Source organism: Aquila chrysaetos, chromosome 2 (genome assembly GCF_900496995.4).
Source record: "Aquila chrysaetos chrysaetos chromosome 2, bAquChr1.4, whole genome shotgun sequence".
NCBI classification, from domain to species: domain Eukaryota; kingdom Metazoa; phylum Chordata; class Aves; order Accipitriformes; family Accipitridae; genus Aquila; species Aquila chrysaetos.
Window position 1 is genome coordinate 13,042,503 of NC_044005.1, and position 25,714 is coordinate 13,068,216.

At 42.7% G+C, this 25,714-nt stretch overlaps 1 protein-coding gene across 2 annotated transcripts in view; it reads right to left on the minus strand.

Moving 5' to 3' along the window:
• Positions 1-7,945: 7,945 nt before the first annotated feature.
• RCOR1 (REST corepressor 1) overlaps positions 7,946-25,714 on the minus strand; it is an 89,538-nt gene continuing 71,769 nt past the window's right edge. The window contains exons 7-12 of one of the 2 annotated variants that reach the window (XM_029997627.2): positions 22,275-22,353; positions 17,764-17,958; positions 16,639-16,716; positions 15,858-15,915; positions 15,076-15,305; positions 7,946-12,395 (exon numbers count right to left, since the gene is read on the minus strand). In XM_029997627.2, the coding sequence (XP_029853487.1) occupies positions 12,354-12,395; positions 15,076-15,305; positions 15,858-15,915; positions 16,639-16,716; positions 17,764-17,958; positions 22,275-22,353 (682 nt within the window). In that variant the 3' untranslated portion in view covers positions 7,946-12,353. The other variant, XM_029997618.2, reaches the window with a different exon arrangement.

The window sequence follows — 25,714 nt, forward strand, 5'->3', positions numbered from 1 at the left end:
AGACACCTAAACAGCTGAACAGAAATCACAAACTGAATCTCATAGGAATAATTAGTATACGAAAAATAAACCAAGCCGAGCTAGAGCCACCCAGGCAAGTGGCCGTTGGGTTTTGCCTACAAAACAACTCATTTAGAATCAAAATAGTCACACGCTGAAGAAATTTGGACAGTGTTCTCCAAAGCTCCAGCTATTCTAGGAAAACAACTGGCTATAAAAGGCTGTTGTGGAAAATGGATCTTGTGATGTGCAGCCAGACCCAGCATGGAAAACAGACCAAACTGTTCATCCATTACTCAGGAATGGTCTTAGAGGTGGGACCATGGCAGAGGTCCCAAGCCCCAGCTGCCCCACACACTGCGACGGTGCTTCCACTACTCCCAACGTAGGTTTAAGGTACCTTTTGTTGATTTCTAGACGCCCACGCTAGTCTGTAGCTGGAGCACGGCCCAGCAATATTGCTGATGTGTATAATATCAAAACATTCTTCTTGTGCTCTCCAACTTTATTCTGTGCTTTGATTATCCCTGGTTAGGAGTTTCCAGATAAACCTGCTATAAATACCATCATTGCCAAGGAGCAAGCCAACACCAAGGGCAATACCGTTCTAGCATCAGAGAACTTCAGCCTTCAGAAAGCAAGTCCACACCGACACCTCTCTCCAGAAGCTTCTTGCATCCAACCAAGGACCCATCCCTCCAGTCTGCTACTCCAACATGCGACCTCAGCCTCTGCAAAGTTCTTCCAACAGGGCCACACTCACAACCACACGCAGCTCCTCAAGTCAGCCCCCTTCCCACCGTCATCAACTTCTCGTAGGGCTTGTTTTATACAAGTCAAAAATAACCCTTTGCTGTCAGACAACATCTTCCACAAATCTCTTGTACACCACCTTGAGTGCACTGCCTAAAATGACATTCTGGGACCTTTGGTAGCCATGTATCACAAGGATTAGGAAATGCCTTCTTCCTTAGGTACATAATTCCTTCTGTGCAATATTAACTAAGGGTTTTACCTCCCAAACGCCCACAGATTGGCAATCCAAGCCCTCACTGGGCATTATTGTAGGATTTACTTATCCACAGGGAGGACACATCCTAACACTTCCCATCTGCAGACATCAATGCTTTCACACTGACATTACTACTCTCTACCCTGAGCTCACAGGCGAGTTAACATTGACTTAGTCTTGGCAGAAATTAGCAGAAATTATAGTTTCCTCCTCCACCATGAGCACATTAATGACTCTCAGCAGTGCTGTGAGTCCCTGCAAGTGACCAGCAGTGGTTTGAAGCCTTTGGTAGGTTCTGAATTTTTAAACAAAGATGTATTCTCCTGAGTGTTTACAGGGCATTAAGTAAACATTAAACTTTTTAGTAAAATGTAAAAACATTGAAAATTATCTCAATTACTCAGCTTTCATTTATACAGCATTGTGACCTCTCCGTCCCAGGAGGCTGTAGAAACAACACTGAGTTACTAAATGAAAAAACACACCTTTACAAGAAAAACAGAGATGACTCCACTGCCTTTTGGCAACCTTCAAATGCAAGAACAGCAACAAAAATGATGTAAGCCTTCTTCACTTCATTTTACAGATTACTTTTTCTTTTCATACCAGACCAAAAGCAAAACATTGCAGAAGGACAGAAGACTGCCCTCTTGTTAACACATATTACTAGTGAAATCCTTGAGATTAACCAGTCTGATCCAGGCAATGACCATCTCCAGCGGACAAAGTAAAATGCAAAGAGTTTCCTGAATCCAACGTAATTCCCTCCTCCAAGTCCTCAAAACAGGTTCACCGACCAACAAGGAAGCAATTCAGAGGTGCTAGATGCTCTCTCGAGTCAATAAAGCATTGCTGAAATCTTGCTGCTTCTCACAGCATGCTGACGCGTTCCTTCGTTAGCAAGGCACATCTTTCCTTGTCAAGTTTCTGCTTGGCCACAGACACTAATGAGAGGCTGACGGGTAATCATTTGAAACTGCATTTGCCCTAACGTTATTAAGTTATTTACTATCCACCTGGTCCAACTCTTACTGCAGACTATGTAAAAGCACCTAACAAGGCTTGGATTAGGCTCCCAACTATTTATTTAATGCCTATAGCAGAGGCTTCCTCGTGTGGCGGACTTGCAGTTTAAAGCGTTAATATAAAAATATCTTGGGACATCCAGCAGAAATTAGGGAGTCATGAGTAATTTTTATTTATATACATGTAAGTATATAAAAATTAAGTTTTCTCCTCTTATTGTAAGAGATTTTCTCTGCACCTTGAGAGACAGGCTGGCAGAAGAGGACTTAGTGTATTTCATATTACGGAGGCCCTAGGCAGCGCACATTTGAGGGCAGTGAAGATGCAAGTCAATTCATAGTTATTTATTATGGGTCTTTTTTTTTGATGCTGGATTCTGAACCGCAAATCTGGAGCCCTAGGCAGATTGCAGTACTCGCTGCTAACAATGCACGAAAATAAAACCAGGAGGAAGAGAAGTTATCCATCCATGCCTTGGGCTAAAGGCATTGTTCATAACAAATTGCTTGACTAGTTTATCTTCCTTGTGTGCATAGCACAATTCTCTTAAATTATTTTTCTGCTGCTAAATCCCACTGTGGTTCTGGGTCACTCATTGAAAGTCAAAGCAAGAGGCTGCTTGTGATAAAGCACAGACACGGAGTATTGTTTGCTTCCCGAGTACGGCATGGCACTGAACCCAGGACCTCCCGTGATTAATTGCAGAAACTGGAATCTGTATACAAATACTTTTAAAGAAGAATTTGATTAAACTCAGAAGTTATCTTCTCAGAATATTTGTACCAGTGAGACTTGATTGTGCAAAGAGGAGAGAACCAGCCATGCGGCAAAAGGGAATTAGCTTAAAGGAGAACATCCAATTAACTGCTTTTGGGGTTGTTTTTGGTTTTTTAATAGCTGTTTTTAATTTATTTTTTTAAGGGAGAATATTAACAGACAACATACTGATCAGGGATGCAAAACTACTTTTGGCATCAGAAAAGCTGTCCCTGAAGTTGTACTGGAAAGGCTAAAAATGATAGGAAATACATAAGAATAACATTTTCGGCATAACATTCGGCAGTGAACGATGACACTTCTTACCTGAGCTGACTCTTCAAGAGAGGGCCCAAAAGAATGGAATTTGGGTCCAGCAAGGTTCCCCCCCCCCAATACAGGTACATTTCTAGAGTACTTAAAAGGTACCAAGCCACAGGGGAGCTGGTTCTGTTATCAGAGGCATATTTCAACAAGCAACGAAGATTTGGGACCTTCAGGAGGACATACTTGTTTAGAAGCTCCAGAAGTTTCCAACTCTGTCCCAGATTTCCCACTATATCTCATGGCAGGAAGCAGATTTAATCCTCCTTCATGTGGAAAGAGCGCAGGACAGGAGTAGGGACCCTCCCTACAGGAAAGCAGGACAAGGAATTCAGTTGTCAACGACGGAGACAAGCCTACAGGACATGCCATGATGCAGTTTGGGGAAACTCAACATCCAGTAGCTACTAAAATTAAAAGAAACAGAATCCTTCAAGCCAATCTTTCCTATAGGGAACCCAATTCATCTTACGTGAGGAAAAAGAAAACATAAGCTAACATAAAACCCCCAAACCAACTGAGCGGGAATCTCTGGGAATCTGCTGGTGCTCCTGTGAATGGCCTTCCTAAGCCTCCCCACACCAGCAGCGAGGTCCTGGGTCTGGCGCTGGGAGAACAAGTTGTTACTGCATCCCAGTGGCAAGTGGCCCGGCTGCTGCGGGCTGCGGTCCAAGGCTGGCAAGGCGACCGGAGCGAGTCAAGGCTTCTTCAAATCAGCTTCTATACCAAGAATAGCACACGCAAAACCCAGACCAAAGTGCCACAACACAACTTTTACTTGGCCAAGGGCACCTCTCTCAGTCTCCCCTATCCCAAAGCCATTTACCCCACCCCGCAGGCAGCACGCAGAGCATAGCCACGGACCTGACAGCTCCAGGGAGCCCTCTATTCCCAGCTCTCACCCACACAGCTGTCAGCCAGCAGCTTCATCCTGGTGCAAGCTCGGACTCAAAAACCCACAGCCAGCACACTCTTACACGCTCACAGCACCTCTCTTCACCTTTCATAGCAGAGAGCTGCTTGGCCTCTGCAACGTGCTGGCCAGCTGCAGGCAGCCAGGCGCCCGGAGCAGGGGAAGACTACAGATACAATCAGAGGTAGGCACGTCTCCTGGAGCACCCTTCCACCAGAAGCTGTGACCCTGCCAACAGTACAAATCCCTGTGATTCAACACCACTACTCTTCTGCAGGAAGAAAACCAGCTGGCAGTAAGGGTGGACCCAACTAGCAAACCAGAGTTTGCCCAATACCCTTCTGTACCAAGAAGCAGGGGGCTGGAAAGAATCTGCTGTTGTGGAATTCAGCTCAGTAACCACAGCATCTCCTTTGCAACTTTCAGAGCTTAGGGTTACTGGAGAGATTTGTCCCCAAACCTGGAAGAATCACCTCACTGAGGTTATGGACAGACTGAAATCCAGCCTAATTTTTTGCCCATGCACACTGCCTTTATCTTACTTAACCTGTGACCCCCGGGGTGCCATTTACAGAGAACAGGCACAACCCCCAGCCCTTCCGAGCAAGCCAAGCTCACCAGGTGCCGTCCTTCCATTTCCATCTGCTCGGGCAGATCTGCCTTCCAGAGGATGAACCAGGATTGTACACAATGCCCCAGAGGAGGTTTTCAAAGCACCGGTATGATGGCATCAACGCTTCTTTGTCTAGCTGGAAGTACAATGCCCGGTGCTGCAGTGAGGGCTTCTAAGTCCTTGCCCCCTCCTGGGGTTAAGCCCAGGCAGCCCCTGGCACTAGCGTGGTTAATGCCCAGCTTCCACATCTGAGACAGAGCCCTAGGCTCTCCCTGTAATCTATAATAAGGGGAGCAATAAGCACTTTCAGGATGTAATACATTAGATCAGTTTTCAACATCTAATTTAGGATTAAATTAATTATACCCTAGAAAAGCTTATTTCTCTCCAAGGGATTCTGGACAGCGAGCTCAGGCAGTGATATCCGTATCCACTGATGAATCTTGCACCTTGTGAGTGACTAGTCAGGCACAAGTCTTTCTCTGGCAAGCCCATTGCACCCATTCTTCTATTTTATTAATTCACCTAATTCTCCTTTCCATCATGACTTATTCTAAACCTTGAATACACAAGGCAGTATCAAGAAGTCTGCAGCTGCCTAGATCTCCTATTCATCTTTTTCTTTTAGAAAGCAGTTCACAGCTTTGTCAGTCACATAGTATGATCTTCCATTTTAAAAGCTTATTCAGGTCTCGCTAAGCCATACCAGTTTCATATGCTAGGTGTCAGACAAATTATATCTGCTCCCCCAAAATGTGCAGATGGGGAAAAGCTCCTCCCAGTTCGCATGTGCATGTGTTATTTCCATCACCCCACACAACTTCTCCTCCAAACGTTCCAAATGACCTCAGTGAAAACTGTCTGTCCAGAGTCAGAACAAACATCTCAACCTCTCCCTCACCATCATCTCCGGCTGGAAACAAACAGAAGTCAGCATGACATCTGGCAATTCTTCTCTTACTCCCATTTCCTGATCTCCCCAGTGTAAACTCCTTGGCTGATCAATGTTTTTCCCCATCGTACAAGTCCCTGCCCTTTGCTGCCCTTGCTAGGCTAGGCCTGCGGCCTTCTTCCATGCAAACTTTTCCCATTCAGTAGGGGAGACTTCCAGGTGATTTCTCCATCTTTGCTAAAAGTTCAGACCTCCTGTATGCTACTGGCCTCAAGATTTCCCTTCTTGATGACTCAGAAACTAGTTGCCTTAGTATTTGACAGTAATTCTCTCCCTAGCCCTTCTGCAGCAGAAGCAAACACTTCCTCTACCACTGTCAGCAGGCCCTTTGCCGAGTTTTGGGGGGGGGGGGGGGGGGTTTGGTTGTTTTGTTTTTTTCTTGTTTGTTTTTACATACACACATGCACATTTTGTTCACTAACAGCAAGACCAGAAATTACATTTGCCTTATATTAGTTCAAAGACGATTTGGGTCGATAAGCCAGAGCATGGTTTAGAGGGGAATGAGATAATAGGTTTGATACCCAGTTCTCTCTCAAACATCACACTGTATCTTTCAGACTGGAAGTTGGTTTATGAAGTAAAATCCACGCTTATACTGTTATTTCATAAAGCTGATACTTGGGGATTAGATTAAGATCTCAGCGCACAAACAGCACCAACACCGAACTCTCCCCTTTCAGCCTGAACTCCAGCTCATACTGCATCCTGCAAGGCAGCTCCTACCCTAAGGGAGAAGTGCTCAGTGCTGTCATGTTGTTCATACTCCACAGCCTGCAGAGATGGGAAAGGCCTGGAAGACACATGTATGCATTCTGGAAATGAAGGTTTCCGCATATACACATATTCCCATTCTTAGTTAAGGTCCAAAGCTTAATTAAGGTCAGACCTTAAAAGTCTAAACCACAGTAGTTGCTAGAGTGCTGGTGCCTTAAGACTTCAACACTGGAAGTTATCAGATACCAATCTGTTTATGTAGGAAACAGGCTATAAGGAATACTAAATACAGCATTTTAACTCCATTCAGCACTAATTCAACACTGCATTCCCATTTACAAATACATACCATTACTAGGTAGAAATATAGCACCTGCGTTTTTAAAACAGTAGCATTACCACTACTTCATCTTTGCTTCTGGACTCCTCAGGAGATTCCTCAGGTCTGTGTTTGGGCAGAGGAAGTCCCAGTTTCCTCACCTGCTTACGCTCCCTGATTGAAAGGAGGGGAAGTTCCTTCTTTGTTTCTCTTTGTTTTACTTTGGGGTTGGGGGGACACATGGGCAGGAAGGGCTGGTTTGTATTGAAGGTTAAGGGCTGAAAGATCTTCAAGTCAGACAACTCAGCTAAAAAAGGCATGACTAATTCCTGCCCTCCTACTACAGCATTGGAAACCACCACAGTACCTTGCTGTATTAGTTCTGCTGCATTTAACACATGCCAGCAAAGCAGAAAACTCCTTGTCATTTGTCCTGTGCTGACACCCAGACTCACAAAGCACTGCTGATACCCTGCCTGTTGAATGTAATAAGACAACACAAAGCAGTTGCCCCTGAACTGCCCTATAGTGTCTTGTCCGCGCTTCTGCATTTAGTGCTTAGTTGCACCCAGCACGTGAAGACAGAAAATACTACCTTCCTGAAAATACCAAGCTTCAACCCCAGTGCAAAATTTCCTGCTGTTTTGAGCATGTATGATAGCAACATCTACACATTGCTAAGCTTCAAGGGTAAGAGTTGCCTTTTCCTATACATTTTAAATGCATTTCTTTCATTGCAGGACAAAGATGATGATCTTGTTAACTTGTACGGCCAAGTGCTAGCGCTTTGCATGCAGCAGACAGTTTACTCTTCAGGTCCTCATTATAATAGCAATGACACTGTCAGCTAGTCTCCATCCATACCCTACGAGCTAGACTCCGGCTCCAGCCCCTCAAGACCAGCCGGCATCCCAGTCCCACTGCTTCCCAAACACGAGAGCTGCCTCGCGACAGCGCTGCCCGTTGGCTGAAGGCGATGCCCGTGCCGGCGGGACTGCAGAGCGTGCAGCTGCACGGCCAGGGGAAGGAATATGCCGAACCATCGAAAAAGGAGCAGCGGTCTCTCCAGGACCACTGGCAGGAACCGCACCAGGCAGCTCCAGCTGGCAGCACCATACTAAAGGCTGCTCGAGACCGGGACTCTGCCCGCCGACTCCAGCAGCGGCTGACCTGCGCTCCAACGACACCTACACACAGACGACGCGATACAGGAAGGGGCAAACCCCGGTCGGTTCTCCTGACCAAAATCTGAAAGGTAGGGGATCAATTACATAGCAGAACCACATTTTACATCAATAACATTTTACTACGTATTTTATTACATCAATGGCTTGAAAAAATTTTATTTGATGTCAGCAAACATTGGAAATCATAGAAAAATGAATTATGTAGAATTTCACGAAGGAATTTACCCCACTATAATTCCTCATACAGTAAAATAATTCAAAACCAAATGTTACTTTTCAGTGGCTAAGCAATTTTATAATGCTATGAACATTCATCACAGGAAGTGTGCTGAATTATAGAAAACAGGCAAAAAGGACATTTAAAATATTACTTACAACAGCATTATTACAACATACTTTCTTTAAAATCCCAACGAGTATTTTATCACTTCAAAAGCTATACAGCATTTCCATTATATTTGCAAACTTAACCTTATACATCTTTTAAAATCTTGAAAAAACTTCTTTTAAGCAATCTATAAGCAGTTAACAAAATTGATAAAATCTACATAATGGAATACTATACACTCCAGTATAAATTTTATTTTAGGAGAATATGAATGTAAACACTCATTATTATACAACATGCATAGACTATACTGACCTTCCATCTTCTGAACTGTAACTTTCACTGCAATTGTGCTTTACTATCAACAGGAAAAGCTGCATTTATCCAGGGAGTGGCAGAAAGTATTTGCTTTAGGGGCATTGCACAAGATCACTAGATTTTGACTTGCTGAAGACAAGCTGAAGCTAATAAAAATCATTTTTCTTTTTTTTTTTTTTTTTTTTTTTTGTAAAGAGTAAATACCAGGCCACTCATTGCTGAATGGGCTATGCATAATTTTACACAGATTTCAAAAAACGCATTATCAGAAAAATCTCCTACGATATTTTTGCGCTTCATTGACTTGGAGATTTATGGTCACAAATCCAGTGATCAAGTTAGTGTAATGCACTGTTTGGCTCGTATTTGGTGTGCAAGAATACCAACAGCATGTTAGCGATTTAGAGAATAAAAACTGAAATTTAAAGTGACAATGAGCATATTTTAATACATAACGCTTCAGATGTACTTGTACAGGAAAGAAAAATGTTTGTCAGGACATTGCTTTAAGAGAACAAGAGTTTCACTCTTATATTAACTATTAAAAAAGTGTTCTAGTGGATATTTATGGGGTCTTCCTGGTTGCAAACTTGTAAAAATATATTAAGAATTCATTATCCCCATTGGTATTAAATATATCAAGACACAACCATTGTGGTTGCACTACCAGTTATGGCTACTATGGTCTTAAGCATCTGATTGTACATTGTTGCTATATTGTTAAGCACAACTGAGGCATGTATTTTTTTTTTCCCTTGGTTATAAGATTATATTACAAAAATTGATCACTGTTTCAAACCAGTTAAACACGAATATTCAAGTAACAAGGTTGTTTTAATGGATAAGCGAAAAAAGAAGTTACCTAGCACTTTACACAACTACATAAAAATTAAATAGAACAAATGAAATTTGTTTATGCATATGCAATACACTTTTATATCTTTAAGATTTCTAAAACTAAAACTTAAACTATCATTTTCTTTAACGATACCATATTTTGCACAATAACTTATACTTAGGAGAAATAATTTCCCATTTTCCACAAAATATATATAATTATGACATTCACATTGATAGTTTAAGAAACAAAATTTAAGTGAATATTCTATCTTATGCAGTTATCTTTGTGGACCCTTCTAATCAGAATGCAACCAGTTGATGTATCTAATGCTTGACCCATTTAAAAAAGAAAATGAGGGTCTTCACCTAAACAAGACCAAACCATTTAAACTTTCAAAAGCTAAAATTATTTTATCGCATTTAAAAACATAGTTAAAGAGAATGTAAAAAACTAAACGTTTAAAATACAGTGCTATTATATTGTATGTATCAACTACAATAAGATAGCAGTCAACTGAAAAGTAATTAAACAACTTTTTTCTTCCTAGTATCATGAATTATACATGTTTCCCCCTACCCCTTGGGGATGAAGCCAAAACACAACTTTTCTGATCATAAGATGGACAGATTTGAGGGCAAAAACCGATGAAAAGTCTTCACAGGTAACTTAACTCGCCAGCAGAAGCCTCTCCTGATGAGTTTCACCAGCTGGGATGCAAGCTCACACAGCGCACTCACACTGGCAAGGACCTGTCCCCGTGCATTGGTACCAGGAGGAGGTTTAATACTAGAGTATTTCTAATGAGCGGCATTGCTTTACAGCAGAACTGTCAGCTGAATTCACAGTGCTATTTGCCCGTCTTTAATCCTAATTCACACTGGCTAACAACTAGTGTCCTTTCCCACAAGAGACTCCCAACTCCAACTGGCACAGGACAGAAGGAACGCCTGCAGGGCCACCATCAGAGCTGCCAGTTCACATCAACAGCTGTAGAGACGCTGCCACAAACTTGGGATTACAGGTTTCCAGTACAGAGGACAGGGAATAGATCCCTTCCATTCTCCTATCACCAAAAAGGATCTCTCGGGAGCTACCAGAATGAAACTGCTCAGATACAGCTGCAAAGTGGCTGAAACAGACTCTTTTTGGGCTCCACACCCTAGCTTGTCCTAAGATATGCCTATCTGCTCCTTCGCCTGTGCTGTTGCTCGATTTCTGATGTTGAATTACTTTCCTCACACAAGGCCCAAGGAGAAGACCACCTCAGCAGTGCACGAGGCTACCTCCCCTGCCTTTCCTTGGGTTGCGTCTACACTGCAGGAGGTGCAGTCACAGCTGGCTGTTAGCCAGCTGGCATTAGCCTACCTCGTTTAGGTACAGAGAACAGAGCCGTCACAGCACACAACATGGCACAGCTCAGCAGCTCAAACATCAGCACCAAGTTCAGGGCTAGACCCCGAGCTGCAGCACCTCAGCTGCAGGCCAGGGTATGGACTAGCTCATTTCAGGTTGTGTTAAGAGAGGCTGGTGCCATACATTGCTGTGTGCTATCTTGGCTTAAACCCTCTGTAGAGGAAGAGAGGGAAAGGTCCTTTTTTCCACACGCAAAGACACCTGGTGGTTTCTTCCAACATCATTAAGTTAACCATTTTTAAATGCTTTGTGACTAGTGTTATTTTGCAGCTTTCCAATGGACAAGAAGTAATACTACTGCTTCTAGCTTCTCTGAACACTGTCTGCTTGGCAGTCAGCAACTTGTTCAAGGTGCAAAGTCCTCATACAGGACTTTCAAGAACAGCTCCAGTTCAAGCCAGCTAGATAGGCCACAGCACAGGTCGTCCAAGCAGAGGGCTGGGGATTTGAAAGCTGCATGCACCAAATATTTGGAAAAGCACCTCTTAGATTTTTAAATTGCATATTTTGGTTCAGAACATGAAAGCAATGTGTGCTTCAGAAGGGTTAAAATGGCCAATGAAATTAACCCAGATCTTCTCCATTAAAATTCTGAGACACCAAAAACTACCTGAAGGTTGAATTTGGTGCTCCAACCCTCATCCAGACTTTCAGTGGGAGAAGTAGTTTGATGTCTTTGGCAAACAGCGCTCTAAGGAGGAATTAGACACTGGGACAGAAAGTGACCTATGGTAGCCAAATGTAAAAAGGCACATATTCCAAAAGGAGAGGCACCAGAGAAAGTTGTTTTGACTTAATCCCACAGAGGATCAGGAAAAAGAAAGTTGTGTAGCACTCATTTAACAAGTTACAATGCAAATGCTGAATGCCAGGGGTTAAATAGCGTATCAAACTGTTTCAGGTTACGTATTCCCTTTTGCACTAAATAAAAGCCATTAAAATATACAGGAATAAAATGCTCAATTAGGGAGCTTTCTATGAAGCAAAAACACACAAATACAGTGGAAAGAATTGCACAAACCAGAAGTGTAATGAGTTACGTTTACAACCTTGGACTGACCAAACCTTAGAAATAACATTTCCTATCACTTTGCATTATTCAAGATTGCTTGTTAGCATGCCCTGTCATTTCAGAACAAACCTGACACCACTGGCATGTGCACAGGCCTCTCCTTTATAGAAAGCTCGCTAATAATAGTGTCATCATAAGAATACACAGGAAGCGGAGACCACAAGGCCATGCAGCAATACGTACTTATACCCTACGGACCAAGTATTATAAGAACTCCTAATCTGTAGAGTTACTGTGGGGCTGCTAAGGAGCTCCTTGTTTTGCAGGTTGGTCAAAATTTACAGACAGGTGTTACTGGTTCTAGAAATCCCCATGCTTAAGCAGGACGCTGATGAAATGGAGAGCTGAGCTACCTGGGTGCTTTTGAAAGAAAGTGGAGGCAGTATGGAGGAATGAGGGGAGATTAAGGCAGATGTAGCACAGGACTGGAAGCGTTTGCCTTTTTTTGGTAATAGCTGCTTGTCCACAGATATGATGCAGATGGCTGTCTGAGGTTTGCTAATACCTGATATCCTGGATAACACAGTAGTCAACACAAATTGTTCTAGGCTACAGCACCTTCTCACGAAGCAGATGCATATCTGACATCAAGAACAGAAGTAGCCTGGAGGGAAGGGGGAGGGGGGAGAAAAAGGAGACGTTTAGTTTAAAAATGAATACACATAGGCTTTCTTGCATCTCCAAACTTCACCCCAGATCCATGGTACTGAAAGCAACAAAATGGACAACCCTGGCACATGAGAGGAATTGCAGCAGCTTCCCCTATTCTGAGCCACAGTACGATTTGTTTGGAGTGTAAACATACAAGAATTAAGACTGGAGTTGAGGCTGCTTTATAATCAAGAGTCTCACCTCTCCTCTTAAAAAAAAAAAAAAAAAAAAAAAACAAAACCCAAAAACAAACAAACAAAAAAAAAAACCAACACAAAAGACACCAACTGTGGCCACTTGCTATGAAAACACACGGAAGGGGAAAGCCCAGAGCAGACAGAGGGCTGACAAAGCTTTTACTAGGCTGGCAGCCAGGCAGACAAGGCATGCCAGGGGAGAAAGCACCCGAGGGACTTCAGTGTTAGGTCAACAAAGTCTTCTCCTGGCTACTGCTGACTGAGTCCACCTGACTTGACCAGCCGCCTGTGCAAGTGCTCTCAAGAGCAGGCACCAGCCACACGGTACTGCGCAGCTCAGGAGGGACCAGGAACCCCCCTCCTAGCCCATATAGATCACTTATGTGATAATCCCAATGACATTTCACTTTGCCCCCAGAACTGCTCAGACAGGCACCCAGTCAGCACTGTGCTTATGCTACCTCCAAAGGCAGGAGCACCACATTTACAGCCAGCCTGAGAGGCAATGTCTGATGTCCTCAGAGAACATGGTGGCCATTAGACGTCCAGTGTGCAACACCCCTGTGTCCCTTCCTTGAGCATTTTTATAAAAAGCTGCAGGCTTGGTAGTTAAAATCCCCTCCATGCTGCCAGCACCTTCCTCCTCCCAGCTGTGACACATCAGTTCCTACTGTCCAGAGTAGGCTTCATCAAGAACCACAAGCCACATGGTGCTAGTGTAAGGCATACATGGTATGTCACAGCTGGCAGCTCACTGCCACCCTGCCTGGCTCCTGCCTGCGTCAGACTGGTGCAGGCAGGCTCTGCCCTCATTCCTTACTGTACTGCAGGGCACACTGAACTGTCTGACTCTCAAAATAGCTGCCTTTTCTCTAGCCTTTACAACTATTCCCACCGGCCTATTGTTTTGGCCCCCTTTCCACAACTCAGCACTTGCTCAGCTCCAGCCTGGGCACTTTATATCACTACTTTGGGGATCACGACTGCTGCTCCACCAGTCATTTCACCAGACCTTGCTGTCATGCCTCCACTCTCCCTCTTCCTCCTCTGCTAACTTGTCTGGGATCCTCCTTGCTCCAGTATCCACACACTTGGCCACATCTGCACACTCTGGTTCCTGATGCAACAATTTTCCTCCTATCTCAAGTGAGACTCCCCTTTTTTGACTGTAACTTTCAGGAGCAAGGGTGTATCTGAAGCCAGGAAGAATCTCAGAGGGCTCAGAGAAGAAAAACTCTGCACTGCCAACAGATACAACTCTACTGGTCACAGGAAAAGGCAGTGACACAAGCCACCTGTCTTCCAAATGGGTGGCTATGTACTAGTACCATTGCTTCTTTGCTCCACCTCTCAATTCTGGAAGAATGGGGCAACTTCACTCACACCCTTCTGAGAAGGCAAGTTTTTTGAGTTTGGTTTTGTTCATCTGTCATACCTTTGGACCTAGTCCCCAGATATAAGCATCTTTGAATAACACATTGTTAGGATTTGTGCAGCAATGAAGTTCTGCTCTCTGAATGTCTGAATGGCAACGTACAAGTGAGCCAACCATAATCAGAGCAACAAGAATATACAGTACACTGAAAAGTCTTTAGTCCATGTGAGACCAAAATTCACCTTACACTGTTGACTGTGCTTGCATTTAGAAGACACAGCTTTTGTGCCAAGCTGTCTTATAAAATTAGGCCAAAGGGAGTCCTAGATCAGACATTTTTAACATGCAAACCTCTAGTTGGGTCTTCTTTTGCAAGGCTGTGTTAATATTACATTTTTAAATATGAAAGGTTGTTACAAACACTCTACAGTCTCTTAGTTAACTTTAAACACAGATTGTCATTGGAGAAGTGTTAACTCCGTGAAGCTCCATCAAGGAGAGGCTGTTTCTAGAATTTCTGTCTTCACAGAAACTGCTGTAAAATCAAAGAAACTTTGCCTCTAGGTAACTCCAGAGTGAACAGTTTCACACACTCTCCTTGTTTATAGCTTTCTTTCCTTCCCCAGAGTGAAACCACTCCATTGTCAAAAATGAAAGAGCAAGCTTTGCCTCAGAAGACTGTACAGTCCCACAAAGCCAAACCTAGAACAGCTTGGAGAACTGAGTGCAGGGAAAACATCCAAGTGAGAAAAAGATGTATGGGGTTTCGGCAGCAAGAGGCATTAAAATGTCCATGTGCTGATGAGATACAGATCCTGTCAGAGGGCTGCAAATTAACTGTTCTCTTTCCACTTTCATATATGTCTGGAATTCCCAATTCCCAAAATCAGTACTGGAACCTGTATATCCAGAGGAAGTGAAATATGCTCAGATTGAAGATTGTCAAAAATGGCTTTTTCAAAGAGTACATATATATATATATATACACACATATACACACACACACCTATCTGAACTGAGCTCAGATTGGGAATTTTATGTGACTTTTAAATTGGATTTACCTCATCTTCCTCTTCGGACATTTTAGTGGAATTATCAGGGGATTTTACAGGCTTCTGGCTATTGGTTCCATTTGTCTCCTCCTTGCCGTGCTCTGCCTCCCACTCCTGTAGAACTTCATCTATGTTGAAGCGACGCCGATAATTTACAAAAAAGTTTTTCACTTGCACCACAGATTTGTTTCCAATCACATCAGAGATTGCCTGAAAGTCTCGGCCGTATTTCCTGATTGCTAAAAGCAACAAAAAGAAAACCAAAAGCAATGTGTTATTTCCACAAAGACCACAAATCAGGCTCAAGTCACAGCATAAGGATCCAAAGCTGAACTTCTGTCAAGGTTTCAAGCCTTTCTCAGATTAATCCAGAAAAAAAAAAAAAAAGTCTACATTGGGCAAGATGCACAGTTAAGACTAGCCCGGGAGAAGAGAAGAAAATAGAGGTGTAGTAAAGGTGGGCAGAGCCAAATCTAGAAAACCTGTGTAAATCTGCCTGTACTACTTGAGAAGTTATGCAGACAAAGAGCATAGCAGTGACTCCAGTAGAATTTCACTTTCTGAAAGCTTGGACGAGCAGAGATTATTTGCAAACATTCATATGGTGCAATTTATACTGCCTAAGGAGGGGAAGGGAGAATATTGTTTCCCTGTTCAATTCCGTTCTTTGGGCATTAGTAGACAGCAATGTCAAAATCCTTCATCAGCTACTGAAGGGAAACACAGCTCTGAAATGCAGCAGAGTTTTGATTATCACCAACTGAAGTACAAATAGACTTGTAGTGCCATACCTTGCACAGCAAGAAGCTGCTCATCCGTAGTCCAACGTGCATTAAATTTCTGAACGACCTAGACATCAAAAAAAATCAGGTAACTTCATTTACGTAAGGAACAACTTTCACTTGTATCTGAGCTCATAAAAACCTCACAAAAACACAACAAGGAATTAACTGCTATTCAAACTGTATCATTGCTTTTAGTAGCAACAATATTTTCAACAAAAAACTGCGTATGGCATCCATTCAGTTAACTGTGACATACACTGCGCCTGTAAGTCATGGTAATACAAAAAGATAGGGAATGGTCTGAGCAGATAACCAAGAGCCATGCTCTTCCAAAGCACCTACTTGTTTTTATCACAGACACCCTCTGTAATCTTGGTCAAATTACTTCCAGCATGAGGTACCAGAGTTGGAAGGAAAACAGCAAAAGCACCAAGTGCCAAGAGAAAGATGGGCCATTAACATCCTCTCCTACATTTCTCAGTATTTAGAGCAAAGCAACTACCTCTCACAAGGGCATACGGATACAACACTGACAAAACATGGTATATCTGGGATAACTGTGCTGCTGTTAGAAATCACTTTCACATGTTAAACACTGCTCTTACTTTCTTCTCATCTCCCATTTCTTTCCATTACACAACAACAGTGAATATGGTAAAGGTCTTGATTCACACTGACAATTAATAGGACATTGGTCCTAGTTTACTGGCAATGCAAATAGCCCTGGTACATAAACACAAATTAACATTTATCTCCACAATAAACACAGGTCAGAAAATGATCCTACCTCTGGAAGTCGGTATTGTTCTATACCACCTTCAAGTTTTTCTTTGAGCGCGCTGTTTGTCTGTTTGATGTTCTGAATCTGAAAAGAAAGTTTCATCCCTTTAACAAGGATTAAAAAAAAAAACCAAACAAAAAAACCCACCAAACAAACAAAAACCAAAACCACAACCACTTTGGACAAGCCTTCTTCCAGCAGCGCCAGCAGGAACCCCACGAGCTCAGCATTCCAGTTTTTCCTCACAATCTCCCTTTTCCAAAAAGAAAGTTTGTTATATTGGAATAAAGGAATGCAGGAGCAGCTGGCACATCAGAAGATCCCATTTAATTTATTCTATCCTGCCTGCAAGTTATTTGGAGCAAGAACTGCCCCAACTTCCAGGTCTGTATAAAGCCCAGCATAAGAAGAAATGCCCTGTTCACAAGAAGTAATGAATCAAAGACTGCTAGAGAGCTCCACTTCTCCCAGAATGCCAAGAGAAAGGCTTCAGACCAAAATACCAATTCTATTAAGTTTAATAAAGACCTTGAGTCAGATCTCTGCTTTAAAAACAGTGAAAATGTTTAGATCTAGGAAATAGACTCATGTAGCAAACCTGTCTTTACTAACAGATACTTAAAAAACACTTGTTTAAGAGGCAGATCCCTCAGGGAAGCAAAAGGTACATAGGAAACTTTGTATGAGGTATTCTCTCTAAAAGTGAATAAAACAAATGTATCTGTCTGTTCCAAAAGTACCACATGAAAAGGCAAAGGAAACTGACTGCTGCAGATGGAGATCAGATACTGCTGAAACCAATGTCATCTGAGGGAAGTTCAGAGTTAAAACATAAGGAACTCCAAACTGCAAGAAACACTAAAGTGCCAACAAATGTTCCTTCATGTCAGTGCTATGGACTTTTCCTTGCTTCACTTTAGGTATAAAGTAGTCTTGCCCATAGAACTAAAACATAAGAGACATAAAACACAGGGCTGCATTAGTTTATAGCACAAGGCTAGCAGCTTGTCAATTAAGCCACATAACGATGTGCATCATCACTGCCAAGCTACAAATTACTGTGAACTTTGCAGACTGTGACAGGCACTACCACCAAAAATATTAGTTATTCTTGAACTATCCCAGCCATACCTGTCGTTTGATTGAGACTAATTCCATGTCCAGTTGTCTGAGCACAGTGGTAGCAGCTGTTGCGTTGGCGGAAACAGCCTCCACATCTTCTTGGGAAAGGAACATTCCTTTGGGAGGTTTCCTCTTTGCTCTGTTCTTGGCCTGCGTACTGTGCTTCTCCTTCTTCACCTGAGGAACGGTTTCAGCAGGCGGCATCTGGCAAACAGCAGTCATTTTTACAAAACTAGATGATTTTTAACAGACCCTTCCAACTCAAACCATTCTGTGATTCTATGACTTTTAGCCATTGTCAAAGGTTAGAGAATGAAAACGCTGGCCTGAAGATAGGAAGACATTTTTTGCTTTAAGTGGCACATCATACAAACAGTCTTACACAAATCTTTCTTCTAGGCAGCTTTCAATGTTTATAGAGATACTGGTTGTCTTCTCTGCCCATTCTCATTTTGGGAGACAGATGCCCCATCTTCCAGCAGTTAAATATTCTGGTTATTTTCAAACACTCTGAAACCTCTGTCCTTGCTTTCATCCCCAGGTCTGAACACACCAGTCTAACTGAACACCAGAAGGAAACAAAGTGGAGTTTGGAGACAGGGAAAGAACGCAACTGAAAGTTTACAGACACTTGTTTTCCTACGTACGAGACAGGAGAAGGAATAAACCAAATTTATTTAAAGGCTAAGGATAAAGGAGCAAGGTGACTACAAAGTCATTCTTAATCGTTACGCAGTTTCTTGGAAGCCAAGTTTTCTTGCATAGCACTGATATATCAACTGTTCCATTAAACTGATGCAGTAAAATTTAAGTCTCTTTTGGAAAAGGGAGTATTTCACACACCACTAGTTATTTTTACACCTTCTGCCTAAAGCAAAGAATTAGGCACACACCTCTAACAGGTAGATTAGCTAGGACACTATACTACAGATCCTTCAAGAACACATCTGATTCTCTAATACCAAAACCATTTCTTCCAGAAGTTCTTTTCAACAAGCAACTCATACCCAAGATTTATTACCCAGTGGCTGGAGCCTGGCCAAGAACACAGAACAGAAGAAGGGTGGCAAGGAGAGAAAAAGCAGAGAGAGGAAGCCACACATCTGAAATCCTCTACTTGATCACTGCCAGCTTTAAACACATTGGCTTCACTTAGCTCTATTGTTTCCCTCCTAATTTGCAGCTACATGTAGTTTCTATACAGTTTGCAGCATTTGCTCATTAATAAGCATTAAAACGCTCACATTCAAACCCACACAAGGCTGAGCACAAAGCCCCACGTAAGCATGAGGCTCTGCCTCCCAAAGACTGGAAGACCCCAGCACAGCTTGCCAGCAGATAAAAGCTTGCACCCTCTTCATGGGCTCAATGGCCAGAGCCACATAGGAGCAATAATATGGACAATTGCCTGTTTTCAGTGACTCCATGAGAGGCGATGCCTAAGGCAAGCCCAGGAGCAAGAGATAGCTATTGCTGTTGCAGGATGGATACCCTATTTCTTTTTGCAGAAGGGAGTGGTGAGCAGGAGAAACCAGACTGGTTTAGCTATGAACGAGTAAGGTAAGCTCTGCGCTCCGCTTCAGAAACAAGCGCTTTGATAACAGAGCTGGGTAAATTATTCAACATGGATAGATATTTCAGATTTATTCATATTTCATCTACATAGAAAATTTCACAGGATCATGCAGTAATGTCTCACAACAGGTTCAGGCTGTAGGTTGATCAACACGCAATGCCTGCAGTGCAAATATGCCAGAAGCCTCAACATTAAGGAAAAATGAAAGTAGTTTCAAATGATTGTTTTACACAGTTCAAAGAATGTGAAGCTCTTGTGTTGCGGACAAGAAGCCAGAGCTCCAGCAAAACAGTTTTTGACAGCTCCAAATGCCTCTAGGCCCCGGTGATATTGTGCTGGCTCTGAAAATTTGAACATCTACCCTATCTTGGAAACTCTTGCTTTCCTGGCCACACACATCTCTGTAGAATTAAATCAATTCATGAAAACCAGAGAGAATTAAGATGCAGGGATTTAGCAGTGCTCCTCTCTTTATTTAGATATTGCCACTGCTATCCAGTGCACTTCACTCTTACAAACCTCTTAATACAAACAAGGTTCCCTTCCTCAGATTTCACTGTGTAAAAAGAAAAGACCAAGCTATCTCAAGCCATGTAAAAGCAGAGGATGAAATGGGAGACATCTCCAGGAACAGGGAAGATGTGGAGAAAGCAGCTCTAATTCATGACCTCAGTATTATGGAGTCACTATCTGAAGAAACCTGAACAGTTGCACTAACACTGAAAGTAGAGAAAGAAAAAAAAAAAAAAAAAAAAAAAAAGAAAAAAAAAAAAGAAGGAAGATTCCCCCTCAAATGATCCCCAAAAGAGGAAACATAAGAGATTTCAGATATCCTGAGAAATCCCAGTATTACTTAGCAAGTCATATGGTAACTGACATCTCTCAGAGCTGGAAAAACCATCTCTGCAGGGTTGCAACAGGGAGGTTCTTTACGGTAAGAGTCCTGGGCTAGTGGTACATCACCACCTCTGTACATCTGACCACATCATTAAAAGAAACATAACGATCAAGAAAGAACATATCCCCCTCCTGGATACCTGCTCTCTCTCAAGGCATTTTCAGTCAGTCCCAGGCTCAGGTACTGCAAAATCAAATCAAATTAAGTCTGAACAGGCTATGCAGGTTGTCAGCTTCATTTTTCCCACCAGTACAATTCCTGTCCAGAAAAGCCCGCACAAGGCTTCCCACTATTGCATATAGACTGCACATGCCAGACTGCACATGCTCCAGGAGTTCTGGTGATCTCTTTCAGATTGGTTAGAGTGCCATGGCCTGTATTAGTGTGACAAGGAGAGCAGACAGCCTCTTCCCATACAAGATTTTCTACAAAAATGTCTTGATGGTAGCTGTCAGCCATCTGCTCTGGTTCGGCCTTACAACAGAGGCAGCCAAGTTGGCGAAGAACTACCCTTCCCTCTTCTGCAGCGAGTTCAGAGCATGCCAGCATTGGTAGGGAAGGAAGCAATAATGAAGGGGATTGAAGGGAGCTCTCTTACAGACGCAAGCTTTCAAAGAGCTTACGGAGAAATCTAAACTTGAAAATTTATTAAAATAATGGGAAATGAGATGATAGTATGAATTATTTACAAGACACACTGGAGAGCTGCAGTATGCAGCTGCAACTTAGCCAAGTGAGAACCCTTCCAGTTTGGGTGTTACTGAGGCTTTTGAGAACTCAGCTTCTTGTAAGGGTGAATGAGTGGCTTCACATCCACCCTGCTCCTAGGAAGTCATCAGGGATGCTGGTTCCTTCAGCGGAAGCAATAGCTAGGCTTTGCTGGGAAGTCTAGAGAGCACCTTGGCATGGGTGAAGAACAGACTAAAATGCTGTGATTTTTCAGTTATTTCCATTCAAAATAATTTACTAGAGGAACTAATCTCACTGACAGCAACTGACAGAACAGCTGCTCTAGGACTTTGTTTTTGCCTGTGTGCAATAATGTTTTTAAATATTTCTAGTGGTTTTTTCCTACCTATACCCTTTTAAAAAAATAATCCAAAAAAAATTGAAAGAGAGGGACTGTGGGAGAGAAATCAGGCTACAAGAAATCAGGAAAGGGAGCTACTTCAAGGTGAGAAGGCCTTAGGGTAAACGTCTTCCTGTAGCACCCACTCACACATACAACCCACGCTGCTGCTGAACGGCAAGGCTTTTTTTTATTTAGTAACAGATAACCAGCAGGTTATACACATGAAAATAAAGTATACACTTTCCTGTTAAGAATCACATACTAGGTTTTCAAAACTGTCCATTATATTTGTGTGGCTATTTTAATCTAGAACTCTATGCCCACTTAAAATGAAGTATTTGAAGTGAGGTGCAAGTACTATGTTTTAAGTAGATAAAATATTCCGCACATAACAACAGGTTAAGGGCCCTCTGCCAGACAAAATGAACTGGCCACACAGAAGCTTTCTCCTTTACTGTTCACCACTATAGTTGCAATCCTGGTGTCACTGAAACTCTCAGAACTATTGCTGAGGATTTCAGTACAACAGGAATTTACCTTACAGTCCAAGGTGTAAATAAACACACTCTTGCTAATCTACCTAGAACAGACTAAAGGACATATTTCCCCTCCACCAAGCCATCTCAGTGGGGACATAAGTGCTTCTACTCCATCTCCATGCAGTTAGGTTGACTTAAACCATCACTGAAGGTGGTTCAAGCTAACACAGCCAAAGAGAGAATCAAAAAGACTAAAACATTCACATAGTACATTCTCATGGGATGGTAAAGTCTTAAATTTTCCCAGCTACATGCATAATAACTTATTTGTCTATACTTGTCTTGATGTAAGAATAATTCTGAAGACAATTCTTCTTTTCTTGTATGACAACTATACAAAGCACAAATAAAGAAAATTAGATACTGTCAGCTTCTACATGAAGTAGCTAATAAGTAAACACTTTCATTTGTACAGTAGTAAGAAAAGAATTATACCTCCTTTTTGCTCTCCTTGTTTTGTTCAACTTCAATATCAATAGGGTTATTTCCATTTGCTTCCTCCATTTCATCCTCACTGGAAGACAAAAGCAAGCAGTACTGTATTAGTTTGTGAGGCTCTCTTTCTATAAATAGCATGCTAAAAGAAATGCATGGATGCAACAGCAAGTCCAACAGCTTTCCTTAGTTTTATTCCCAGGGTGGTTTTTTACAGGGTTGGGGTGGTGTTTTTTGTTTATTTGTTTTTGTTTTAAGTCAAGAAATTCTTAATTGTAAAGATACTATGGACCATCTCTTGTAAAGGAAGACTTCTCAGTAGTGTACTTAGGCAAAATAAGTCTGCTCAGGTGAAGGCAAGATACATGATATTAATTACAAAAGGTATCCTTTAAAGAACATGGGATACTGAGCATTTTAACTTTAGGCAGACCACGACAGAAACAAAGACTTAGAATTACAGCAAGTAGCTAGAACACGGATTTCATACAGCTTCTTAACATTTAGCAAAATAGACGTGCATAAGATAAAACTCCCTCAAGAACAAGCATAAAAAATGTTTGGGGTTTTTGGGGGGTTTTTTTTGTTTGGGTTTTTTTGGGTTTTGGGGTTTTTTGGTGTTTTTTTTGTTTTGTTTTTTTTCAGTGACAGCCTCACATTTCATTTTCCCCTGGAAAAGAAAAAGAGGTTATCAGTTACAGAATAATAATAGGCATGAAATTGGGGCCATATTGAAAGTGACCTTGGCACACCTGGCCAGTTTGGCTTCATTGGAATTTTAATCAGACATTAAATCGAATATATTTTCACCATTTAGAATTTTTGTACTGTACACAACTGAAGTTAATTGCACTATTTGGGATGATGCCCAGAAACGGAAGAAATAAGCTGACCTAATCAAAGCTGCTTTTTTTTTTAATAAGAAAAATAAATCTATTTTGTCATATCAAACTTTATAGCCTGGGACGAGGAACTTCGGCTGGTGCAGGTATGTCACAGCACCAGCGCGCAGCAGGGCTGTGCAGGGAAACCCCAGCAGAAGCTGTGCTATGCTGCTGGGGTGCTGGAGCTAGCCAGGGTGCGTTCACGCAGGAGCAGGGGACAGCAGGCACGGCAGGTGCTAGCGAGCGTGGCTGCGGTACTGGTGCTCGCTCACGGCTGTCTCCCTGCTGCAGCGACGTCCTGTGCAGACAGCCTAAGGAGGAACGTACAGCCGGGTGGCTTGAGCAGGCATCCATCTCCACAACAGCAGGCACTTGTACAAGCCATTGCTACTCTCCCAAGCCGCCTGGCTCACAAGCCAATTCATTCATATTTAGTTTGTGTAATCACAATTCCAGGGAATGAACTCACAAGCACCCCCTCCCAGAGCTGCATAGACAAAGCCCCTTGCATACAACTAAGAATGGCTACTGAAAACCTGGTCCCAAATGCACCGGGAGCTATTTTAGTGACAATCTGAGAGGTTGGGGAATTTCCCTGCCTAGCCACAGAAGAGATATAGCAGTATTCGAGTGAGATACCTCAGACTGCCTCTTCTCTTAACCTCATCTCCAAAAGTGCTTTCTTGTGTTCTCACCTTGGTTCAGATTTCAGCCTTTCTGCAAAGGCCAAACCTCCACAGGCTTCGCTGTGCTTGTAGTCTGCTCTCCTATTCCAGCAAGTTCCCTAGACATGAGCTAGATCAAAACCCACCCACTCATTTCTGCAGTTTTAGACATTGATCACTATTAACTGAAGAAGATTTTTGAAGTTTTGCCAACACCCAATGGCACAGTACAACCTCAAAATCCGGGCAACCCCAAACTCACTCAGCTTTGCTTCCACGCCCTGCATGACTGCACTGACAAATCCTTCGGGGATGTAGGGGTTTGACTGTTTTACATAATGGAGGGGAAGAAGGGAAATCAAACATCAAGCTGATGGCCTGGTGCTTAGCTTGCCGCAGGTGTAAACCAAATCACGCATTTCCAATCCAGCTGCCTTCCTCAAAGGTTACAAAATTACAGCACATGGCAGCCCCTACAGTTCTTTCCCAATCACCAGATGGTCTGAGGTGGTGCTTTTCCCAGCAAACAGGCATAGGTACCAGAGAGGTGTACTTCCAAATTGTAGTAATTTCATTTATGAGTACAGAACAAAAATAGAGAGGTAGTATTAAAAGATCCTAAACCACATAGTATGAGACAAACACATACTCCTTATAAGAGATTTCCCCCCCTCCTCAGAAATTAGTAGGGAAAAAAAAAAAAGCAGGATGGGGAGGAAAAAAATCAAGAAATCAAGACAGCCTTTGGACAGAAGGGAAAACAACAGAATGGAAAAAGAGACTCAGGTCAGAGAAAGCCAACCAAATACTGTACAATTTGGCTGGTAGTACTTTCCCTGGCCCTGCCTGTTAAGCAAGTATTGCTGACCTAATGGAGAGATGGGAGAGGTTGAGTGAGTCATTGGTGTAGTACAGCTCAAGCCTGGAAACACATTTCTTCCCCCTTCCCAAACGGGGCTTGCTCATACGCACTGGAGCCAGCAAACAGCTCCCTGGGAAGTGCTAGAGAAGCAACTCCTTTGAGGGAAAAGCTTTTGCAGAATTTTGCCCAATTACATTAGGAGTCTTCCAAAGCCAGGCACACCTCAAGTTTGGTCTGCAAAGACATTAACTGCATTTTAAAGCAGGTTGAGAAGGCACCTGCATCAAGCAGACAGAATTGCTACTGTTCAGAGGGTTGGGGTTTTTTTTACCCACACACACCTGAGGCCACCGCATTTCTGAGGCTCTGTCAGCTCCAGAACTCGGGAAAGTCATCGAGTGGCAGTTCTAACTGTATAGATACTTCTAGCAATACACACAAGGCCACTGGCTGACCTACCTTCAAAGGCTTGCACCGGCATCCAGGGCGGGGAACTTGCAGGCAAAGCTGCACAAGCAGGAATCAAGCTCATCTGCTGAAGTTCAGTGGCTAGTGACCTCCCGAACACCACCACCCTCACCCAAATCCTAATGCACCCAGCACTCCTTGGGACACCTCTGCCAGAGAACTCATCCTAAGTTCCCCTTTGGTACCCTCTTCTCAGTCACTCAAAAACAGAGCCTTAATTTCATCTTTCTCAGGGAACAGAGCTTGGCCTGACAGCCTTATACTGGTAACAGTTTTCTAAGCAAAAGGCATGGGAAGGGTCTGTGTGTGCATGCTGAGGAGTGCTGCACTGGAGCCTGTTCCTCATCAGGTGCACGTTCTCACTCTACTGAGCATCACATGGAAGAAATAAAGGCCGATTTCTAGCTCTTTCATGACTTCCTTTTACTGCTCTGCTTATAAGCTTTTCTGGCTCTGCTGACAACAGTGCCAATCAGCTTGTAAACAGTTTTAATTTCATTTTCACTACCCTCAAGCAGTATCAGAGAAAAAGCTTCTAGAGTAATGGAAGGGTGACCACTG